The sequence below is a fragment of the Prionailurus viverrinus genome, chromosome A2 (assembly GCF_022837055.1).
Source record: "Prionailurus viverrinus isolate Anna chromosome A2, UM_Priviv_1.0, whole genome shotgun sequence".
Lineage (NCBI taxonomy): Eukaryota > Metazoa > Chordata > Mammalia > Carnivora > Felidae > Prionailurus > Prionailurus viverrinus.
The window spans coordinates 161,296,592-161,321,940 of NC_062562.1; the positions used below are offsets into that span (position 1 = coordinate 161,296,592).

Below are 25,349 nucleotides of genomic sequence, written 5' to 3' on the forward strand. Positions count from 1 at the left end.
TTCACATGAGAACATGGCTTCCTTCGAATGTCAGGCTTCCTGCCTTGGATATGTCTTCCTATAAGGCTGCAAATTTTTTTTTATGTTCATTTATTTTTGAGAGAGAGAGAGAGAGAGAACAAGAGAGGAAGGGTAGAGAGTGGGAAACACAGAATCCGAAGGAGGTTCCAGGCTCTGAGCTGTCAGCCCAGAGCCTGACGTGGGGCTTGAACTCACGGGCTGTGAGATCAAGACCTGAGCCAAGGTTGGACACTTAACCAACGGGGCCACCCAGGAGCCTCAAGGCTGAAATTTCTGTAGCATTTAATTGGACATCCTTACTCATATCTTGCTCATAGTTAAGGCTCAACCATTGTTTGATGGAATCAGGATAAGAGCCATTAAGACTCCTGTGCCCAAACAAAGCCACAGATAAAGTTATTGGAATGCAGTTTATTAGAGGAGAAATTTGAGGATATACAGAATTGGGCCCACTAGTTTTATCCAGCAGGCCAAGGTTTACATGCAATATGAAAAATCTTGGGTATACGTATACGATAGTTCATTTCCCATTGTGTTATCGTAAGAGGGAGAAACCCAAAGTCATTCCTGAAGTGTAACTGTAACAGATACAAGGACTTGTAAGCAATTTGGACTGCAAGTTGATGTTGGTTATTCCCCTCTAAGTTATATGTACCATTTTAAATTTAGGTAGTCTACAATAGTCTCTTTTTTTAAAGATTATTTCAGAGTTCATATGAATAAAGGTGAGAAAAAAAAGCTCTCAGATGAACAAATGAGTCCTCAACCAGTACCGGTGATATTGTTTGAAAATCAAAAACCCTTAGATGCATATGCAAATGTATAGGACACGCAAATTTCTTTTTTCTACTGGATTCAGCTCCAACTGGACTTTTATTACAATATGCTCTATAATGTGAACTTCAGATTGTATATGGGTAGCATGGAAAAGAGTCAAAAATAGCCTATACGTGGTAAAGAAATTGGTTATATCCTGGAAGGAGTTATTCTTTGCTTTTTTTCCGCTGGTCATTTCCTGACTATCAGTTCCTGGTCAGAACTTCAGCCATATGACGACTTGAGTCCTCATGAAGTGAATTACTTGAGAATTAACAGATAGGATAAGGATGTTGGGTCACTGGCATAGGTAGCAGAGATTTCTAACGTCCTCATGTCAATATAACTAAGCTGGGTAATCTTGAAGACCCTGTTTACTGCCAAGGAGAGGGATGTGTTTCCACAGTATGCTCCGTATGTTTCCCAGTATTTGAAAAATATCATTATGTTGTCTGTATTGAAAACACTGTACAGTGTGACAGTTTTTAAAAATGTGATTACGTGATGAGACAGAGAGTAAGCTCTCAGTGATCACAGAAGGCACTTTCATAACACACTAATCCAAAGAGAGTATTTGAAATACACTCGCTTATCAATTGCTTCTTCATAAAAATGAAACAGCCATACATAGTGGTTTCTATTTGCATTACACCCATACCTGATAATACAGATTATATAAGTTGTATATAAACACATTACAAATATGGGAATAGGATTCTTAATTTTTCACTTATGATACTAGCAAAGGAAACTCTATGCAGTATAACTTTCTTCTAGATGGTGGATATCTGCAAAATTGTTAATATCCATTTGTCACTTAAGATTTAATGGCTCCAAAGGAGCCATTGCGATGTGTAATAGGCAAGCATTAAAAAATAATTTGCAAGATGCATCAACAGTAATTGCTTTCTGCCATTAAAATAGAGTTTACAGATTTCCTTTTATAATGCCATGACAATGTAAAAAGTTTTAAATCTTTATCTATCTATGCACACACACATGTTTTTCAAGCCTTCTGAAGTATATAATTTTAATGAAATAAAGGATAGTATGTCAGAGAATAAGTTTAAGCACGCCACATTAACTTGCTCCAAACCTTCCTGTGCCAAGGACTTCCCATTTCACTTTGGGGTCACACACCTCCCCCATCCCCATTACACCTCGAACTTTAATTCCTGCTATTCTTTCCTTCCTCACTCACTGGCCTCCTTGTATACCTGAACAACACCAGAAATATTCTCAAGCCAGAACGTTTTCATTTGCCCTTTCTCTGTCTGGAATACTTTTACCCGGACATTCACACGGCTTGTTGGACGATAATCTTATTTATTCAGATGTCACATAGTGAGGCTTGTTGTGCTGTCCTCGGTCTTTAAAAATGCAGTCAGACAGGGGCACCTGGGTGGCTCAGTCGGTTAAGCATCTGACCTCAGCTCAGGTCATGATCTCACAGTTCATGGGTCTGAGCCCCGCGTCGGGCTCTGTGCTGACAACTCAGAGCCTGGAGCCTGTTTCCGATTCTGTGTCTCCCTCTCTCTCTGCCCGTCCCCTGTTCATGCTGTCTCTGTCTCAAAAATAGGTAAACATTAAAAAAATAAATAAAACTGAAAATGCAATCAGACAAAGAAAAATACCATATGATTTCACTTATATGTGAAACCACTTATATGTGGAATCTAAAAAACAAAAGAAACAAAACAGAAACAGACTCCCAGATTCAGGAAACAAACTTGGTTACTGTATGGGTTGGGGTCAGGGGATGGGCAAAATAATTGAAGGGAATTAAGAGCTACAAACTTCCTGTTATAAAATAAGGAAACCATGGGGATGTAATGTACAACATAGGGAAGAGAGTCGATAATATTGTAATTACTCAGTATGGTGACAGGTGGTAACTATACTTGCCATGGAGATCATTTTGCAATGTATCAAAATATCGAGTCACTATGATGTGTACCTGAAGCTAATAGGGCATCGTATATCAATTATACTTAAAATTTTTAAAACTGCAATCTACACGTAGCCTGCTCTTCCATTCTCCGATGTAGTTTTTCTCACCATTATCAATTGCTAACTACATATGATATTTTAATTTGTTTATTATCTGGTTTTTCCCCCCACTAGAATACAAGAACGTAAACTGCAAACACTTAGAATTTTTTTCCTCTGTGGTTCCCCTGGTGCCTAGATCCATATCTGATCCATAGTGGATACTCAGTACTGTTTGTTGAATGAGCGAATGGGCTATGAAACAAATATAAAGAACGTGGTGCCCAGAAGATTGGCACAGAAATGTGTGTGCTCAAATGCGTGGGTGTAGGGTTTAGGGCCAAGCAGTCACTGGAACCAAAATGTTAGCAACTCATCAATATTAACATATTGGTTAATATTTTTAAAGTTATTGACAGAGACCATAATGGGTGACCATTTTATTTTACTTGCTTAATTAATGTTTGCCTTTATGAACATCATTTTGTGTAAATTAAAAAGGGGCTTATGATACTTGAGAAAGGGTCAGAGTAGAATGCTGTTTCATTATGAGTTAAAGAATGAAAGTCATGGAATATTGGAATATTGCCATAGAACAAAGACATGGTCCTGGTAAGGATTTTTTTTTTTTTAAGTAAATAGCGAGTAGTGTCAAACATTTGAGAACTCTATACTAGAGGCTGATTTTAACAGAAAAGAGATAAAGTTCACCGTATTTAATTAACAGATCTTTACTTAGGTGAAGGTAAATGTGAAGGTCTGGATATAGGTGACAATCCGTTTGCGGTCAGAATCATGTCAGAAAGAGACAGAATTACTAGAACACATTGTATTTTGTTGCTGTATCAGAGCAGCTGAAGGAAGACAGTTCTGATCAGGCCAAAGGTGAACGTGGAAAACGATCATCCTATCCCATGGAAAACGTGTTACTACATGGGCACCGTACTTGAACTTGCTTTAGTTGGTTTCAGAAGAGCAAAGTGGAAAGGATTCTAATACAGAGGCACATTGTAACTGATGAAGGGAAATTATAGTTTAGAACGACGTGGCTCGTCCAGGGTCCCTGAGGAAGGTCAGAGCCAGAACTTGAACCAAAGTGATTTAAGAAGTTCCTGGATCAGGTTATTTGTGTTCTATTTATGTTTTCTTAATTCGTTTTATTCAATGAATGTATTGTCAAGGTCTCTTATGTGTAATGACTATTCTAACCACTGTGCATACAGCATTGAAAACAACCTCTTCCTGGGGCACCTGGGTGGCTCAGTGGGTTAAGCATCTGACTTTGGCTCCGGTCATGATCTCACGGTTTGTGAGTTCGAGCCCCGCATCGGGCTCTGTGTTGACAGCTCAGAGCCTGCAGCCTGCTTCGGATTCTGTGTCTCCCTCGTTCTCTCTCCCTTCCTGGCTCTCTCTCTGTCAAAAAAAGGAAACAACCCCTTCCTCCTCCCCTTCTAACGTAGACGGACAGACAAAATGAAAATGGGCACTCAGCCGGAGAGGGATAAATACTATGGAGAAAACAAAGCCGGACAAGGAGATAGGAAGCAGCTGTGGTGGAGGAGGGGCTCAGCAAAGGAGAAGTTGGCTTCAGGGCAGACCTCAGGAGGAGGAGGGGTGACCCCTGCTGCTATCTAAGGAAAGAGCTAAAGCACGGGCTCCAAGATGGGCTGGCCAGCAGGCTTGAGGGATGCAAGGAGCTCGGTGTGGCTGGAGCCCCCTGAACAAGGGGGACATTAGGAGAGCAGGAGGGAACAGGGCAAGGTAGAGCTGGGTCGCGGAGAGCCTCTGGCTGTTTCAACAGCTAGTCTTTTACTCTGAGCAAAAACCCCCCCGGGCCATGTGAGGGCTTTGAGCAAAGTATCCGAGTTTGGCTGGCGTATTTTGGAAAGGCTCAGCGTGGCTTCTGTGTGGAGGGTAGGTGTGAGAGTGCAGGGCTGGAAGCAGGGGAGGGGTGGAAGGGATTGTGTGATGCGGGCAGCAGGAGGTGGGGGCTTTGACCAGAACCGGTGGGGAGGTGGAGGTCAGGTGCACCCAGATCTCAAATGTAGAAGGCAGAGCAGACAGGATCCACGGAGAGGTTGGATGATGCGTGTGGAAGAAGGGGGGTGGGGGATGTAACGGGAACTCTGAGGCTCCTGTCCCGAGCAACTGGAAGAACTGAGTTGTCATTTGCTGAAATAAGGAAAACTACGTGAGGGACAAGGTCAGAAGGTCTCTTTTAATCTCTGTTCCCTTGTAACTTATTTATTTGTGGAAGAAACTAGATTGCGTAACCTGTAGAGTTTCACACTGCAGAGATTTTGTGGACTCTTCCCTTGGATCTCACTTAACATAGTCCCCTCCCCCTGTATGTCCTAGGAGCTGGCAGTGAGGACTGTAAGCGCGATGAAATTCAGGTTTGATGTGGGCCAACACTGCCTGCCATGCAGCGTTGTGTTCCAATCCCACCAGAAGGCACAGCTCCTCTGGTTGGTTGTAGTACCAGCCGTGAGTACCGTTGCTTAGCTCCTTCTTGTCAGAAGTTCCCAAACGACGGTCCTCTGGTTCCCTCTGTTAATCTTCATGTATGAGCTGAAATACGTCCGTAAAGAGACCCTTAATTATGTTACAGAACATGCAGGTAAGGTAGACTAGATGCTTGATTCTTTGTCCTTATTTCCTAAAATTCAAAACAATGAGTTAGTTACCTAGCATTTCCCACAATTGAACATTTCGTTTTATTTTCACAAACGCCTGGAATTAAACATACCAGATGTATTTTATTCCATTGCAGGAGATTCTTAGTGATGTTAAAATCATCCTTCTCTGTTCGGGGGGGGGGGGGGGGGGCTTTGAGCTGCCCTCCGTTTCCAGTAGCTCATTTGTTTCCATGTGACGTTACGTTCCAGGCTTATCTTGTACATTTTCAGCCCCGGAATCGGTCACTTCACCTGGCATCCTGGTTTTCTCTTAATGAAAAATCCTATTGGGTGATGACAATCTGGTGCCACAGGTTGTCCTTGTTTGGGGCCTTTTCCAGTGGTTGGAGCTAAGACGTAGGTCTACATTTTTAAAAAAGAAAAATTATGGGTTCATAGTGATGCTTCTAATTCAAATTCAAGAGTACATAGGGTTATATTTCAGACTCATCCACCTTACGTTTGCTTCTCCTTTTCGCACATGGAAATTTTCAGGGTCCAAAACATCAAGGTAATTACTCATTTGTGTTGTTGCCCAGGTATAGAGCATTTCAATAACAAGATGCAGGATCCAGGTTCATCCAAAAGGTCAGGTGAAAATATTTGTTGACAAGACGAGGGTGCGTTTTCTGATTAGCGCAAACAGCATAGACAAAGATTCTGAGGCCTGAGAGAGCACAGTTCCTTTCAGAAAGCGCAGATACTGTTGTATCAGAGGTGTGATGGGTTAGAGCGTCAGGAAGGAGTGGGAACATAGCGGGCTGTGGATATTAGTATCAACGGGAGACATAAGCTGTCCGTTCTGTGTGTTCCGGAGGTATCTTGCATTTGTCCTTAATAAGAAACATTTCGGGACACCCGGGGGCTCAGTCGCTTGAGCGTCTGACTTGAGCTCAAGTCATGATCCCACAGTCGGTGAGTGCGAGCCCCACATCGGGCTCTCTGCTCTCAGCGTAGAGCCCACTTGGGATCCTCTGCCCCCCTGTCTCCCTGCCCCTCCCCCACTCATGCTTGCATTCTCGCTCTCTCTCCCTCTCAAAAATAAATAAACACTTAAAAAAAAACCCATTTCTTTCTACTTTGTCTCTACAAGCAGGACTTCTCGGATAGAAGTTTAAGGTTAGCTGTCCTCAACCCTGTTCTACGTTGAGTCAGGGAAGGTGGAGCCCAATTATTTTCTGCCGCTTGCAGAAGCATTTGCGTCCTAACGACCCGTTTTCGTCGTTGTTTCTCCCCACAGAGGACAAAGTGTGGACCATCGTGTCTCACGATTTGCAGATGCAGACCACGGTGGCGGGCTACAGCCCAGAAAAATACTCCGTGACGCAGCTCGTTTACAGCGCCTCCATGGACCAGATCAGTGCCGTCACCAGCAGCGCTGAGCACTGTGAGCAGTACGTCTCCTACTTCTGCAAGATGTCCAGGCTGTTGAACACCCCAGGTAGGCTGCGAATGGAGGGTTCCTTTTAATTACTGTCCCAGCTGGTGCTTGGAATGACCGCCACCACCCAACAGGTGTGACTTAGCATCTCCCAGTCCGGCCTCCCCAAGTGCAGGCAGCTGTGACCAAAGTCAACTCGCACTTGGTTTGTTTTCTGGAGAACGAAACTGACCAAGTACGATGTTAAGGAAAAAAAAAAAATTCCCTGGTCTGCAACGTCCAGGTTTTTCAACTTTCCGCACCTACATATGTGCACGAGTGTTTCTGGTGCTTAATGATCAGTCGTGGCTTCGGGCAAAGGTGTCTCCGAGCCTCCTGTGAACTTTGAGGTGATGCCCTCTGAGCTGTTCAGTTGTGTTTAAGGAGAAGCTGAAAGGCCGCCCGAGATGAATAGCGTGTAGCACAGCGATAGAATTCAGAGCCCTTTGCTGTCTGCAGTCATTTATCAGGATCCGTTTGTCTCAAGGAGCTCGACCTGATTGTTTAGGTGTGGGACGGCTTACTTTTAGCGATGCTTCCGAGTGTGTGGGTGTGCGTGTGCGTTAAAGGTATAAAAACTAGTGTCCAAAGGATGCACTGGAAATAGAGATCCGTGTGCTTTGGGGTTCTTGGCCGCCAATTCAAGACGTTGACAGAAAACGAAATCCCTCAGTCTGTAGTATGACAGAGCAGAAATAGAGCATGCGCTCTGACCACACTTTTCAGCCGTGCCGCTCTCCAGGTGTGCGATTTGGGTGGCGTTGATTGAACTCGTAAGCCTCAGTTTCCAGTCTTTTTCATTCAGATAGGAATCATAATGCGTATTGCAGGTGAGTGAGAATTTAATAAGTACGTGTACTAAATGCTGACTGCAGGGTTTGATCCACTTAAGGACTTTATAAATAGCAAATAGTGTACTGATTATTTGTAATAGTAAGCAATAGAAGTGACATCATGCCACATCACAGACCCATGAGCTATTTGATGCCCCAAATCGGTGTCGGATTAGAGGCAGTATTATGTGGAATAGCTTACAAAGAAGAGTTCTAATAAAACATTATACGGTATTTTGAAGATTTGCGTGTATTTTATGCGCTGAAATTATAGACAAGTGTAACCTCTAGAATCTAATAGTAAAATCTAGGGGCGCCTGGGTGGCTCAGTGGGTTAAGCATCGGATTCTCTTTTTGGCTCAAGTCACAGTCTCACAGTTTGAGTTTGAGCCCCACACTGGGGCTTGGGAGCCTGCTTGGGTTCCCTCCCTCCCTCCCTCTCTCTTTCTCTCTCTCTCTCTCTCTCAAAATACATAAAAATTAACTTTAAAAGTAAAATCTGTAAAAAAAAAAAAGTACATGTGGACACGATTGGTTCAGACAATTAGTGCTTCTGCTGTTTGAAGAAAGAAGAGATGATTGTGGCGGGGGTGTTGAGGTGCTCAGAGGCAGAGACACAGTTTGAGGACATTGAAGGAGGGTAAGCCAAAGGCTAGTTTCTAGTCTGTTTTTAAGAGTACTCAGTTACATTTCTAATAATAAGTTCGGGGCGCCTGGGTGGCTCAGTCAGTTAAGCGTCCGATTTCGGCTCAGGTCAAGATCTCACGGTCCGTGAGTTCGAGCCCCGCGTCGGGCTCTGAGCTGACTGCTCAGAGCCTGGAGCCTGTTTTGGATTCTGTGTCTCCCTCTCTCTCTGACCCTCCCGCATTCATGCTCTGTCTCTCTCTGTCTCAAAAATAAATAAACATTAAAAAATTTAAATTAAAAAATAATAAGTTCAACACACTAAATCAAAGTCAGGAGTTCACTGCTAATCTGCACAATAGCAGGCTATTTTCTTGGGATTCCAGACATTGTGTTTGCAGACATTTGTAGATGATTATTGTACATAATAGATTATGCTCTGAAAATAAGTTTATCATATGCTGCTTGCCTTTGAAGATGTGTGTGTATATGTATACATATGTGTATATACATAATTATATATATATATATATGTATATGTATATACATATATATGTATAATTTTTACTCACAAGAGATTAGTGCTTAATAAATGTTTGCTAATTGGAATGAACTGAAAATACATCATTATATAATTTTAACTATTATTTCATCCTACCTTCTAGCAGTTGGTTTAAACCCATGTGTGCATCAGAATTCTCAGATCTGTCAAAATGCTGATTGCATGGCCGTATTCCTGGAACTCTCATTCGGTAGAACTTGGTTGGGACCCACGAATGTTTGCTTTTAAAAAACATCCAAGAGTAGTTTTGTGGACCATACACTAAGAAACACCATCTTTAATTTAAAGCATGAAGGTCTCTCATGTTAGACTTTAAGGTTTGAGTTCTCCATGGTGGAGAAGATTAAAGGAAATATTAGAGCTTGTCTAGCCAATTAAACAAAAAGGGCATACCTAATTTCCTGCTCCTTCAGCTAAACCAAACTGGCACTGTAGTATTTTTTAATCCTTTGCATAGACCAGTCTCTAAATGTTACAGAGTGAATTTCCGCCCACCCTTTTTTTTTTTAATGTTTTATTTACTTTTGAGAGAGAGAGACAGCACGAGCAGGGGAGGGACAGAGAGAGAGGGAGACACAGAATTCGAAGACAGGCTCCAGGCTCTGAGCTGTCAGCACAGAGCCTGACGTGAGGCTCGAACTCACGGACTGTGAGATCATGACCTGAGCCGGAGTTGAACAGTTAACCGACTGAGCCACCCGGGCGCCCCATTTCAGCCCACCCTTCTGAATCATTCTTCATCCTCCCAACTTCTGTTTTCCAGGCTAGCTAATCTGTAGAACAGCTGAAGCAAGGAAAAGGAGTAGTTGGGGTAGCGAGTGTTTCTGAATGATGGCATTCTGTATATGTCCAAATAAGAAAGAACACAATTTAATAAAAATCTTTAATTTGCTGTTTTAAGGAGCTAATGTTTGCTGTAATTGGTTTTTTTTTCCTCCTTCCTGGTAACATTCAATTTTAAATATCCATTTACTCGTTCTTAACTAAGACTGAATTATATTGGAACTTCTGTAGTACTCCTTGTGACATCTGTTTGAATACAAAGTATATTCATTATAGTCATGGCAATTAAAATGAATATCAAATGAGTTTGTAATAGCTATGTACTTAAAATGTTATTCTTTATTTTAAGAGCCTTACCCTCAAGAGTTCATTTGGGTCTCTATAGTTTCTAATGATACTTATGATAAAGAGTTGTTTGTATGCATAAGGACCTCATTTTTATTTTGATAAATGTTTGGTTGTACCATACCATTAGCTAACCAATGTAGAACTACTCATCATTGGTTTCTTGCAACTTTACAAGGGTAGTGTAATGTATTTCTTGCAATCTTATCTCTTCTTTTTATTACTACAAAATTTAAAAATGGAATCCATTTTACGGTAATGATTTTGCCATTTTTTATGGTCATATCTGTTCTTGCCATGTAACTATTAATTCAGTTGTCCTTATCAGCTTTATAAAAGACAAAGAAACAAGACAAATAAAGTTATTTTATTCCATAGAAGAGCCTGTTTGGAGTGAGGCATACCAACTTGGGAATGAACAAATTGTACTTAACGAAAACCATTAATGGATATCAAAAACCAAAAGGATGTTAGCATGTTTTATATTTATATCCCCAGAACTGCAAATGTAGTACTATCTGAACTTACAAAGGCAAAAATGGTTAAACAATGAAATCTGCTTCTGAAATAAATACCTTAAGAACCTGAATTTGTTAAGCTAGATACCAAGAGAAAGTTTCATTGCATCCCACTTGAGAAATGTCTTAGTCAACAATCTTAATATTTTAGATAAAATATTTCCCTGTATTTTGACAAAGACCTACTTTGTCTGCTTTTAAAATTATTATTTTCATATCTTAGATGCACTGTTGCCCTATATTTATTTTATAAAACATTGTACTTTCTAATTAAGAATTTTTTTTATTGTTGAGGTATGTATTCCTTACATCTATAAGGATTTAATTGTAGAGGTATAAAGTTGATATGATTCCTATTTCTCTGACTATACATAGTGTTGTTTTCTTTGGTTTCCAGTGTTTCACTTCCTTTAATTTTCAATGTAGTCTTATTCTATTCTCATAAGTCATAGTTTTATTGCTTCTTTTGTTGAAAGAAGCAATATAAATTATCCATGCTTTGGGGTAGTTTACTATTGGATTTTGTATCTATTGAAAAGGAATTATGTTCACAATTTTTGCCTATAAAGTAAGCTGTGTAAAATTCAATATACTTTGATGATACTAAACAGTGATTTAGTGGCATCCAAAGGACAAGAAAACATGACTCTGGTATTATAACTTATAACCTATTTTTAGAAGAAATTTCTAAACTTTGGTGAAGTTATTAAGAAAGCAAACTTTCCAAGTTGGTGCTATGCCTTGTAAGAAGCCATGATGTTTAACTCTTGAAACATAGATAAAAACATTGCTTGGTTGCCACTAACGACTAACATTTTCATTGTGTCTAGTCAGTATATTAATTCAAAGATGAATAATTTAGCTAATTAATTATTGTGTTAATTATTACTAGGGTTTAATTAAATGGGGCAAGCAAGGAAGGTAGAAATAACTAAAAGGTAAAAGTAGCAGATTAAATCTGGTAATATTCCACACCCAGGCAACTAGACTGTCCATAGAGGACATTGTGGTTAAAAGGGGCAGAATGGTCACAGGGAAAATAGAGGCTATTTCAGCAGTATGGATAGGAGTTGATGAAGGCCTCAGCTGGAATAATGGTTGAGGTCATCAATCGGTCCACAGATACTTATTGTTTATTGCATATCAGGAATTGTGACCTATAAGCTGACATGTGGATTCATATGAGTTGCCTAAGAAAAAAAATGGCAGGGAGAATTCTTGGTTAGAGATATCAGAATGTGCAGTGTTTCTGAGATGGACGTCAAAGGACACATACTTGGAAAGACATGAGAATGGCTGGAGTAGAGACCTTGAGGGTGAGAGAGAGAAATATGAAGGAGAGTCTCTGCATGACCTTCAGGATTCCACTCAAAGGGCCAAGGGAATGGTTTTAAGTGGGGGATTCCAGCTGTTACGTGAAGAGTAGCATGGAGGGATGACCAGGTTTGTGGGAAGCAAGCTTCCCGCACAGTGCCACCAGAGAATGGACGAGACTGAATATCTGAGAGGCTCCCTGGGCATTAAGAGGGAAGACTTTCTTTAAAGTGTAGGTAGTAGAATCAACATGAGTCATGATTGCTTACCTGTGGAGTAACTTCAGGATAACTTTAGGAGTAATCTTCCCCTCTACCCAGGAGTGAAGGTAAAATGGATGACTAGAACGGTTGTAATGTCTTCATAAGATGACTCAGAAAGGTCATGGGAAGAGCAAGGAAAGAACATTGAAGGAAAGAAAACACTAATTTGAAAAAGTCCTTAAAGGAGAGAGTGCAGCTCACCAACAGGACTCCGAAGTAATGATCACAGCAGGAGGAAGAAAGCTAATAATGGGGAAGCTAAGGCAAAGGAGTATTTAACAATACAAAAACAAGTAAAAATAAGTGAACACAAACAAGAAACTCGAGATGTGGGCAGTGGTGAGATATCGTACAGAGGAAGCCAGGCCTTGGCTTTGGCTGTTGGGAGGCCACTGGAGATTCATGGTGGTGGGATCTGCTGGGCAGAGCCACTGAAGAATGAATAAAAAAAGCAAGTGAGGGTTTTCAGGAAGTTCTGTAGTAAGAAGGGATGGCTGAATACAGAACCGCTGTTTAATCGGAAGACAGACCTAAAGCAAGGGTTTGGGAATTGTTTGTATGTTTAAAAAATGAGAGAATTATGAGTAAGTTTATACATGGAGGAGACAGTAGAGCAGATGAGGCTAAAGATGTAAGACAGAGAAGGAATATAAGAGGCCTCAGAAGAGAAAAGGGAATATGAAATTTGCCCTGGCCAAAAAAAAAAAAAAAAAAAAAAAAAGAGCATCTGCTCTGAGACAGGAGATAAAGAAAAGTAGAGATTTTCATTAAATTCTATTGACCAAATACCTTTCTTGACCTTTTATCTCCTTTACCTCTCAGAGTTATGTGGTAGATTTTATTATCTCCACTTCACAAAATAGGGCTCCGAGAGGTGAATGGACTCACTAAAAGTCATTGTGGCTAGACGTGAAAAAGCTGGGTTCAAATGCCAATCTGGCTTCTCCCAAGCCTCGCCTACTGACTCTCTCAGGTGAGCCCCAACACATGGAGAGGTCGGTGCCTTCCTGCCAATGGGAGGATAGAGCCAACCCCAGCCGGATGTGTACCCATCCCGTCTCTTCGTCTCTTCAACCACCATGAAAGAACATTTTCCTTCTTGCCATTTACTTTGTCCGTCTCTGATTAGAAATGCTCTTTGCCAAGTGACCTTTGGTCAAGTCCAATATTTCTTATTAATAAATTAATCTTAAGGTCACATTTATTGAGGGTAGCTTGACCTGTACTAAAAGAGTATGGCATTTCAAGGTGCCAACTTTTTGAGCTTTGAGGTGTGACTTTGAAGAACATTGACCTTCTAGATCTTGATGAAGACTTTTCCTTCTGCCATTTTATTCTGTGAGTGCCCATGTGTAGCTTCGTTGTTTTTTTTTTTTTTATGACTGAAATAGGAGTAAAGGACATGTTGAAGTAAACCTTGTATCACACTGTAGAATTTGGAAATGTCCTCATATATTTAAATCACATTTTTTGTTTGTCATCTTTAAAATTATCCATTTCAATGACATCATAAAATGAAGACAAACCTAACTGATTACATTGTGTACCTTATGTAGAAAATACCTCTCCTAAACAGGAAGCTGAAAAAGAAGAGAGTTTTACTATAAAAAAGTCTCTTGGAAATACCTGAGCTTTTATTAAGAAACAGTCAACAAACATTTGTTGAATACAGAATACTCTTCTAGATGCTGTGAGAATACAAGGAGGTCAAAGAATAGTTTTGAAATAGCATTTCCCTGAAAATACCGACAGAAACTTTTTTTATAATGAAAATAAAGTCATTTTGCATATGACATAAATACTGAAGGGATTTTACTGCTACATCTTGGATAAAAGTTTGAATAAATTTAGAATTCATGACAATTTCTAAAATCATTGCTATGTGCATTTTGTACTGAAGGGAAGATCGGAAGTTATTTGGAGAAGCTTAGGAACAAGAGGAGACAGGAGTTTTGAGTTCTAGGGGCCAGTGTATAGTTCAGGTTCAACCAGAGAAATAAAACCAGTAAAAATATTTATGTTTAGAAATTTATTGCAAGGGATTGGCTTATGCAGTAGTGGAACCTGGCTTGGCAAGTTCACAATTGGGGCACACTGTCAAGAAAGGCAGACTGAAACTCGGAAGAATGAGAAGAAGCTGCTACCCATGGGTAGAATTGCTTTTTCAAGGAAGACTAAGTCTTTTCATCCTTTCAGCTGATTGAATCAAGTCCGTCCAGCTTATGTGGCGCCATCTCTCTTACTTAAAGTCAACTGATCATGGACTTTACTGACATCTATAAAACACCTGCCTAGCAATCCCATGATTAGTGTTTGGTTGAATAACTGGGCACTATAGCCCAGCTAAGTTTGCACATTAAACTGATCATGATAGTCAGCAGAGATTATATTTTTAAATGAACAACTGAGAAATCCATCTCTAGAGTAGCAATGGTTTATTCCCTCAATTGTGCAACGTGTAGCTCTCTCAGTCAGATAGACAGAGGAGATACACCTGGTCGAGGTGTTGGGGGACCTTTCATTCTCCTATCTCTCCATTTATGATGAGGGTACATGTGAACCTCGTGTCATATTGCCAAATAAGATATCATTTTATACGGTTACAGCAATGGCGATTTGAATAGATCAAGTAGATCAACTTTACTCAGGAATAGAAGTCAAATACCAAGATTTTTCTTTCCTCTGTGTTGTTTCAAAAAACATTTCTTTTAATTTAGTATTTTAACCAAGATAGCATATGTCCACCAAGGATGTGGCAGTGTTAACTCATCGTTCACTCAGAGCTCTACCTAAAGGGAAGCATCTCCGTTGATCCAAATAAGCACACTCCATATCCATAACCTTAGGAAAGCTGTAGAAAAGCTCCCTCACTCCATCCACATTCCTTGGCAGTATTTTTCTGTTTTACTTTTCTTATAGTTGAATCAAACCCCCCATTGCCATGCAAACTAAAAGTAATGTTACAAAAACTCAGAGAAAGTTGAAAGAACTCACTTTTTTTTAGAACGGATATGAACGAAATAATACATGAATTTTATTTCAAAGACTGTATGTTTTCCAAGTTTTGTTATTTTCCCACCCATGAATGCCAGTGGAAGCTGTTATCCTGTTCGCCTATCATTTACCAAAAACAGTGACTGAGTAGTTTTTATAGGACAGTGAATGATGTTGCAAAGTGTTAGTGGACTGGGAATGCCATAGCTATTTTGTCCTTCACTCTGTAGCTTAGATTCTCTTAAAGAAAATAACTTTTTTTTTCCTTTCTCTTGGTTCTGGATCTGAAATGCAAACTAAATGTACTGGCCTCTATCCTTGTATAAGTTATACTTAGTTATACTTAGATAACTTATATTTTAAAATCTCTCAGGGGCACCCGGGTAGCTCAGTTGGTTAAGTGTCTGGCTCCAGCTCAGGTCATGATCTTGGGGTCCGTGGGTTTGAACCCCCCATCGGGCTCTGTGCTAACAGTTCAGAGTCTGGAGCCAGCTTCAGATTCTGTGTCTCCTTCTCTCTCTGCCCCTCTCCCATTCATGTTCCATCTCTCTCTCTCTCTCTCTCTCTCTCTCTCTCTCTCTCTGTCTCTTTCTCTCTCAAAAATGAATCAATGTTAACAATTTTTGTTTAATCTTTAAATTAGATTATAGTATAAATGAAAGGAGAAATGGCATTAGTGTTAATTAAAGGCTTACCATAGACATTTATACATCTTGGCTCAACCATCCATCTCCAAACTTTATAAATTATAATTTTCGTTTTATAACTAAAGAAGTATATAACTTTGGAAGGGTTGATTCACCAAAGGAAAACAGTAAAAATGATGCTAAGAGTCCAAACCAAGATTAAAATCTAAGCTTTTGTGCCTCTAGATCTACATACTATGTATGTATGTATTTTCTACCAGTATGTTAAAGAGAGGAGGAAGGGAGGAGAGAAAGGTGGGGTGGGTGGGGGAAGAGAAAGAAGGAAAGAGAAAAGGAGAAAGAGAATGGAGCCACCTCATAAGCTGATGGGGGGAAAATTTTTATTTTTTCCTAGAGTGCAAAATTAGAATGTGCTTTTAGCACAGTTAAAACAGAAGGCTGAAGCATTTTTGTTAAGCAGGAGGCCAAAAGGGACATTTATGAGAGCTGCAAATGCTTCATTTTGAAAATCTACCTTTTTTTTTTCAATATCCCCGATTTGGCCCTGACAAGTATATTAAAAAATATGGTTTAGATGGCAATTTGTTTGGAACCATATTGAAAAACATTTGATGTGAAAGAAGTAAGAACATGCCTCTCTCTTTCTATAGAGCACTTGACTTTCATGTTTTTTATATCAAGGTATTTCAAATAGAACAGATGAATTGTATATTGATGAAATAGAAAAATGTTGCAAAAGGTTATCCACTTCTTTTCAGACATAAGATATGAAAACACAATGTTGGTACTTTCTTTTTTTTTTTTTTCTTTTCAGAAGAAACTCGTACACTTAAGCTTAACACACATTCCCATACCCAACTTTGCATTCTTACTGTATTAATTTGCTGTTGACAGATTGCTCAGAGATCCTATTAAAATGAGAAGGGGCAGAGATGGCCAGGTCTGCCTGTGGGTGGCCAGTGTCTGAAGGGTAGCCCCAGAACACTGACACGGACATAAAAGTCAACCAGCAAAGACATATATTTACTCTCTTAGGGTAGGGAATTGTTTTCTGTCAAAAGTATAAAATAACTCTCAGTTCAGGCTTGTTAGAGGGAGAGAGGATGGACGGAGAAAGGTGGCTCCCTGCTAGGTAACAGGAGGAGGGAGGGGACGTAGTATGTGGGGAAGTGGGGTTGGGGGTAGAGAGCCTGGGCCAGGAGGGTGAGGCCAGAAGGATCATGGAGAAATAAATAACTAAAACAGAACAGCCCCATCTTCATTCTGTCCAGCTAGACTGTGGATTATATTTCATATCTCATAAGTTTTACAAAAGCATATTGCTCTAGTTAGCCCCCAAATTAAAATCAGTTACCTTTCTTCTTAGAATGCGGCCATATAAAGGTTTCTAGAAACCAAAACATTTTTATTTTGTTTAATTTCAAAATATAAAGATGGTAAGGTGAGAAAAGTAATAAAATTACTAGGATCAAGACCACGAGATTGTCAAGTCTAATAGATGAAACTTAATACATATGGACAGAGGTTTGAGCTCTATTAACCACAAGTTATGAGTTTGCATGAAGAGAGCTGGTAGCATAACTTACAAGGTTTTAATGCAAAAATAGGAAGTATTGATGAAATAATGTTCACCAAAGCAGAGAAGAAATGTGCACTTTGACACATATTATCTAAACCAACAAATAGCAGCAAAAACATGAATTAATATAGTGGATGATTTTTAAATAAATACTTGGCATTGGAATGTTATAACTTTTAAGATAAGAGTGTGACCAGTATCTAAAAGTGCAGTCAAAATGTGATAATCAAGTTTCAAGATACTCAATGGTGATGACTTTTTCCCTCCTTCTATCCCTAGACAATTTATTATTCTTCTTCCTTCTAGCCTTGTAGTAGATGTTGTTCATATTAGGCAAAGGATCTACCTTCGCTATGTGTGTGTGTGTGTGTGTGTGTGTGTGTGTGTGTGTGTGTATTTTTTCACCTGTTGGGGTATGCACCAGTGCGGGTCTCTGTGATAATCTAATGTATCTCTATGTGTTCTGAATGCCACACACACACACACACACACACACACACACACACACACACCCTACATAATTCCATGGACCTCCATGGAATTCCTTCATGGCTAGTTCTGATACACTTCTTTAAAATAACACCACACAGAGCTTATTTGAAATGCAAAGAAATCTAACTACTTACATGGAATAGGCGTTTGCTACCAAAGTTGGTAACATCATTTGCAGGGACAATAATTGGGCTGGAAATAACTAAAAGTTGACTATAATTTACTAAACTGTTTACAAAATGACTGAAGTGAAAAAAATTAAAGCTAAACATAACTTGATGCCAAACTGCTAAAGCCCAAGTCTTTTACCCAGAACAGATACGTATTCAGTGGAGAGGGGTTGGCTTTGGTCAAAGATGGGAAATAGGGATCTAAAGTAACATAGACTCAATATGAATTAAAAAAATCACCTGGGGTAAGAATAGTCTAGAAATATATAACCAGTGTTTTTTAAGAATTGATTTTGTACTACCACTCAGAATGGCTGTCATCGTGTTATCACCTCAAGATAGGGACAGCCTAACCCAGGCAAAATGTATAAAATATGTGTAGGCATGGTTCAGAGAAATTTTTAAAAAGCATAAATGATCTGAGGAGGAGAAACATAATTGGGATTATATATATAGGAGAAAGGTCTACAAAAAAAGAAGTCCTTGAGAAAATAAAAATAATATTGAACCACCTTAGAAATTTCATTTTTAATGAGAAAGTAGAAAAACAAAGATATTGGGCTTCTCTTATATTAGAAAGGATTTAGTAGAGATTTTGTCCAAAGCAATTTCTTAGGATAGTGTGGATGAAATGCTTGCCTATGCATAGAAGTTTCAGAAAGGAAAAGAAACTTAACTTGCATCAAATTACAGCACATGGAGAAGTCTCGAAGGCTGTCTCTCAAGATATCTGACATTACTTTAATGAGTTTTCTACGATTCAAAGTCAGATTCTTTTGATAGAACTTGATTTATCAGCACACTCTAGTTTGATCTCAAATATAATCAGTCTGTGAGATTGAGATCTACAGTCAAAATGCCACTATATTAATTTAAAATGAAAAGAGTAACTGCTCAAGGGATGGGATGGTCTGGCCAGCGCATTCCATACAGGCAAGGTACATGGAGGGCCAAATATAAACCAGGATGACAATGTGTCAATTTATAATGAAAAATGGAATGCCAAAAGGACTGGATGCTTTTGTTCTCAACCCTGCCAAATCGCTCCCTGGGGGGCTACCATATGGGGAACCAAATTAGAATCACATGCTTGCTACTTGAGCATGGACTTGGAACACAAGGAGTGAACCAGGTTTGGGGAGTCAAAGGCACTGGCTATCCTCAGGCCATAGAGCCCTTTTTCTTAGCCTGCAGTCATGGAAAATTCATGTTGCTCACTATCCTCTTATTTACATATTAGTTATCTTTCTAGATTCCTTCTGACCTTGTCTTTGATTATTTAGCTCTGTTCGCATATTCAATCAGATGACCGTGGAGTGTTGGTGGCCTAGTAGTAAATTTGTTCCAGTCGTTGCTTTGAGTTGATGTTTTGGTTTAACTAACAGAAGACCATCTTCTTTTCAAGGCTTTTCAGGAAAGTCCCCAAAACCCCAATACTGACAACCCAAGACAACAGAGATGATTTCTTCAAGGTCTTTCCAATCCTCGATTTCGTGGGGGAAAAAAATGTTTCCAGTGCTGCATTATTGCACACAAGTAACTGAATTTCCTTTTCAAAGCCTAGGAAAGACAAAGAAAATGAAAGTTGGATAGACTTAGACGATGTGGCCTACATATAACTAAATCCTTAGTGTTTTTCCAGTTCTGAGAGGGAAATCATCATCATTTTGATTGAGATGTTTGCATTCATTGCTGGGAAACTTGATTTTGGCTCCCCATGGGGATCACATGGAATATGCAGACACAGTACTTTACTTCTTAGTAACTTTTATAGATATTTTGATCATTTTCATCATATTAGAGCTTCCGATTTGGAACTGACTGTGAAAATGAAGACGCACTTGCTCAGCAAAAAAGTCTTAATGTGAAGCCATCTACTCCCTGGAAGCTTTTGTGGTAACACATACCACCAAGATGGAGAAACCATTGAGGTGAATGAGCCTTATTATCTATCCATGTGTTACTGTTGAAAATACTAAAGGCAGGTCACGTGTGCTTTGCATGGAACTCTGCTGGAAAGCTGTCATATGACAATACAAGGAAAGATAAGGCCAGAAGAAACCTAAATGGGAATGACTACAGAGTAATACAATTAATTTATAGCCAGATATATTAAACTTGTTTAAGATTGACAGCCGATTTGCCCCTGGGAGGGAGAAGGAGAGAAGGGAAGGGATTTTCTTTTAAAGAGCTCCTGAAACCTACTAGGATGTGCCTAATGAGGTGATGTAATATAAAACATCACTTGATGTGAAATTTGCATAATGCCTTTTTCCCCTAAGAGATTGCTTTGAAAGAATAACAAAGAAACTGAAATGAGGTGGAAAACAAAATAACAAAACACAAATATTTTCTCAGTGTTTGCAAATATTAAAAATAATTTCCTATCTTCCGATCTCATTTGTTCTCCTGAGAGCCCACCTGGATGTCCTCAGAATGTAAAGTGATACTTTAATTAACACATTGGGATTTAGATTTCTTTATAACTATGCCACTTGCATAAAAAATGTTCATGTGTATTTATGAGCCAGTCAAAGCTGTGGTCGTGTGAATTACTCCATGTTGTGCAGGAACCAAACACCTGTAAACACCTTTAATTTATGCACAAACTGTTGTGGTAAATATGCCAGCCCTTATCAAGATTGTTCAAAGGAGTCTTGTCTTTTGCAGTTTATTCCCTTCTTTCTGCACCTTTTTTTTCTTTGAATGGAGAACCTCATCCTCCTGTTTTCTGACCAACTCTGCTTATCTGTAGAGGAAACAATATGGAGGCCCTCATGTTTAGATTACGCGGTTACCCTGGGGCTACATATCTTCCCCGTTGCCACGGTCTTCACGATTTCATGCGAGACCTGGAGCTCCTATTGCCTTGCTTTAAAATCCTCTGGACAGAGACGGGGAACACTCGACATTTTACATTTGTTGCATAATTAAGTTTTAGCATAAAGTTTTCTAGTGCACCGCCTCGCCTTGTACATACTGTTTTGCATGGAAAACCCTTCATATTTAATTTTGAAATCGCTTGTTGTTCCTTCATCTGGCCATTCATTCTCTGAGCCACTGTTTATTGGCCATCTATTCTCTTTAGCTACTAATTACTGGGGATGGTTATGGAAGGCATAAGACCTGATCCCTTAAGGCACGGATCTCCTATTAAAGCTGTTTTAAATAGTTTCCTTCTAAAGAGAAGTAGGAAGGTGTGAGACTGGTGAGCCTCTGAATTCATACTGCGCCCCACATTGACCCCGAAGGCATAGTTGGCTGAAGTCCTTGCTAAAGGTTGTGTGGGACAGTTGGAACCATGTACACTGTCCCCTGTCAGCATCCTCAAGCCCCACCCAGCCACCCAACATGCGTGGTAAAACTTAAGTGCTCATATCCAGCCACCTGTCTTCCAGGGGATGCTGTCCTGATTGTGGTTGTTAGAAACCTATTATAAACTGATTTCCTGATGATGATGGTGTCTTTCCTGAGCTTTCTATCTGTACCAGGCTCTGCCCTGCTCCCCCAGCCATATTATAGAGTCAAGGTGTCTCTTAACTCAGCCCTAAATGTCTGTGGTTTTCTGTTGCCCTTTCCTTTGTCTTAAGAGCCCAAATGGTTTTATTGCATATTTGATGTAATGTTCAGAGAATATACTGTCATTTTCTTTGTGTAACTCCTCTCTTCTAACACTCTCGCGTTTCAATTTTAAGCCGTGTTTTTTTTTCCTCCGGAAACAGAATATTGTCCAAAGAAGAGTTTAAACCCAATTCAGTAAAGGTCAGCTCCCCACTTCGAGGCACAGTCCACACCGACTAAGACAGTCCCCTGAGTGCTTTAGAACTTAGTGGACCTTCGTGGTAGTGGGAGCTATGGAGGAATTTCCTCTGCTCCGACCTTCCAAATTCAGGGGCCTCCTTTGTGATTGCTTCTCAATATAAACGGCCTCTAGTCTGCCAGCCTGCACCATGACAGAGTACTACCCTAATAGAAAGTTTGACTTATATTTCAGTCACCAAAGCCATGTGTCCTTCACGTCTCCGACACTAATAAAAGTACCAGTCCCTCTCCCTAAGTGGTCCATTACCCTAAACCCTCAGGATATGCATGTTTGGCTTGCTGTAGGCTTGCAAGAAAGGCCAGTCTTTTCTTTAAAAAATTCAATACCCGGGCGCCTGGGTGGCTCTGTCAGTTGAGCGTCCGGCTTCGGCTCAGGTCATGATCTCGTGGTCCGTGAGTTCGAGCCCCGCGTCAGGCTCTGTGCTGACCGCTCAGAGCCTGGAGCCTGTTTCGGATTCTGTGTCTCCCTCTCTCTGACCCTCCCCCGTTCATGCTCTGTCTCTCCCTGTCTCAAAAATAAATAAACATTAAAAAAATTTAAAAAAAATTCAATACCAATTTTCAACTTACTTCCTTTAATAATCAGACGGTCCAAGTATTCATTAAACATGCAACGCCCCCAATCTGATTTGTATAATGTAAATGCAACATCACTTTGATCAGTAAGTACCCTCCCTTCTTTAAAAACTCTTTGTCCTTTACAAACCATAGTCCAGATTCTGCATCCATACCACAGCCTAAAGGACGACATCCCAGGAGTCACTGAGCCCACTGATGGGATATGGCACAGCCCCTACATCTGCTCCTGAATCCTGGAGCTGATTAACAGTGTGTTGCGGCTCTTGGCAAGAGTCAGAGGAGGAAATGAAATTAAGGTGTAGGGGTGAGGCAGGAAATTCAGAAAAAACTACTTGGGAAACGTAGTTAAGCAAGATACAATTATCTAACTTATAATTAGCCCAGAACATCAGGCCCGCCATCCCCAAAGGCTTCTTTTTTGCAAAGAGACGAGTGGTACCATCAAGTAGCAGATGGTAGTCTTGTATGAGTGCGAGTGAGTAATGGCCACTTCTTACCTGAAGAGCGTAGCTCGCTCAGAATTTGGTGATAGGAATTCCTATTGGCGCTGACTCATTAGCTTAATAGTTCATTATTTCTGTGTCTTCTATCGCTTGGGGCTAGTGCAGTTATTACATTTAAAAAAAAAAGAGTTCTGGAAAATTTCAGTAACATCTATAGGCCTGTTGGCCTCTACCATTTGATCACCTAGAACACCTAGCAAATTAACACAATCAAATGAAATTTTTATTACTTTAATCACAAGCCAAGAAATCCAGTTGATTGCACCATGACTCCAGCAATTTGTGATACCTTTTAATTTTATTCCTCAAAAAGCCTCTGATGTAGGGCCACCTGGGTGGTTCATTCGGTTGAGCATCTGACCCTTGGTTTCAGCTTGGGTCACGTCTCACAGTTTGTGGGGCTGGAGCCCTGCATCAGACTCCGTGCTCATAGTGTGGAGCCTGCATGGGATTCTCTCTCTCTCCCTCTATCTCTCTGCCTCTTCCCCACATGCACACCTCCACATGTACACGCATTCTCTCTCTCTCTCTCTCTCTCTCTCTCTCTCTCTCTCTCTGTCTCTCTCTCTCAAAATAAATAAATAAACTTAAAAAATTTCATGATATAATTTTTTACAAAAAGAAAACTATTCAGGTCTAGAGTGTGATTTTTGCCCCATTGACTGCTCCTGCTTCAAAAGACCTTGCATGCAACTCTGGAAATAGTACTGTTACTACAGCATTATTAAAAACAAAACAAAAAAAAAAAACGATGGGGGGAATAAAGCAAAACCAAGTCCCCTTAGTTCAAGGAATGTCCTGTGGAGAGGGGGACACCTAATACCAGAACAGGTTTTTGGCTTCTGTCTACCTAAGAGACAGGTTCAATGAGAGGAAAGTCTAGTTTATTCTTTCCCTTGCTCCATAATAGGCATCTTCAAGATGTCTTTGGTTGCTGAAAGCATCCTGGCCAAGAACATGCTGCCTGTAGGGACTGGCCCTCAGTTGTGTTTCCCTCCTGAGGCAATATCCTGCAATTACTAGTTTGTATACTGTGTGTAATTATAACCACAAAAGCAGTCTAGTTTTTAAAGCCCTTTATTTCTACATGTGGACTTGTCCGTTTATTTACCCAGCCAGTCATTTAAATTGTGTCCGTTTTACCAAATGTTGGTCTTTGTACCAACATCTCCTGAATATCTGCTCAATATAAGTCACTCTGCTACGTTCTGTACAGAATGAAAATAAAGCCCAGTTTTCTATGTAGCAAAATCTGTTGAATCACTGAGAATTAGCAGAATATTAAGCTAATATAAATTTGTCATTTTATTTGGGGAGTGGAAATGCATAGCAGTGCAATAACTTAAGACAGAAAAGTTTTTATATTATCATTTATATACAAATATATAATTTATATATAAGTATATATGCATGTATATAATTTTATATAGAGATATAATTTTAGAAGTAGTAAACATGATTTCCCATAATTACTTCTTTAATGGTAATGCATAAAACCTCTTAATGCTTATAAATGCCTTGGAAAATATTCATTTGTAAAACAATCAAGTAGGGTAATTATTCATTTTTGGAATACAGGGAGAAGAGTGATAACAGTTACTTTAAGCTTTAGATTAGGGCTTCCGAAGCCTGTTTTTAGGTCAAGGATATTAGCTTCATCACTGTATTACCAGCACACAGAAGTGTGCCCAGCATATAGTAATCAACATTATTATAATGAGGATTAGTCGAATGATTGAAAGACAGAACACGAAACCCTTTCAATGATCTGGCGGAGACACACAAAGCATCTTCCTAGGGAAATAATGTGGGTTCACGTACCCATTTTGCATATATTTCAGAGAGGTGATGGACTCTCCCAACTCCCACAGCCGCTAGGTTAAGAACCCTGGCCTTAGCTGAAGGAAAAACACGTAACATGTGCAAATGTGCATCATCCCAAAGCACAGGGGACAGCTGCTGTCATGGGCCAGGCCAACTCTTGAAACGTCCACATGATACTCAGAGGTATTGTTTGCCTAGAGGAGATTTGGTATGAAAGAACTTTTTTTTTTTTTTTTCAAATCGGTTGTAACTGATACTCCAGAACTATTCCAAATACTCAGAGTAAGCACAACGTGGGGAAGAGGGGAAGCTCATGTTTTGAAGGGCTAGGGGTCAGATAATAGTGTTGAACATTGCCTTCCATAGACATCATTTCTGGCCCTTAAGTAATGCTCTCCAGGAGAAAACCTCCCTACTGAAGTATCATTTTGCTCCTTCTTAGGACAAAAATCATTTAAGCAATTGAAAATATTGAAATTATGCCTGTACCCCCACTGCGATTTGTGTGCCTATGATTGTGCAAATTCATTTACTGAAGCCCTAGAGGCACCCTAGAACGTGACTGCATTTGGA

General features: G+C 39.9%; 1 protein-coding gene across 1 annotated transcript in view; it reads left to right on the forward strand.

Moving 5' to 3' along the window:
- CNTNAP2 (contactin associated protein 2) overlaps positions 1–25,349 on the forward strand; it is a 1,382,613-nt gene that overhangs the window by 712,920 nt on the left and 644,344 nt on the right. The window contains exon 13 of the mRNA XM_047837856.1: positions 6,745–6,945. Within this exon, the coding sequence (XP_047693812.1) occupies positions 6,745–6,945 (201 nt within the window). The remainder of the gene's footprint in view (positions 1–6,744; positions 6,946–25,349) is intronic.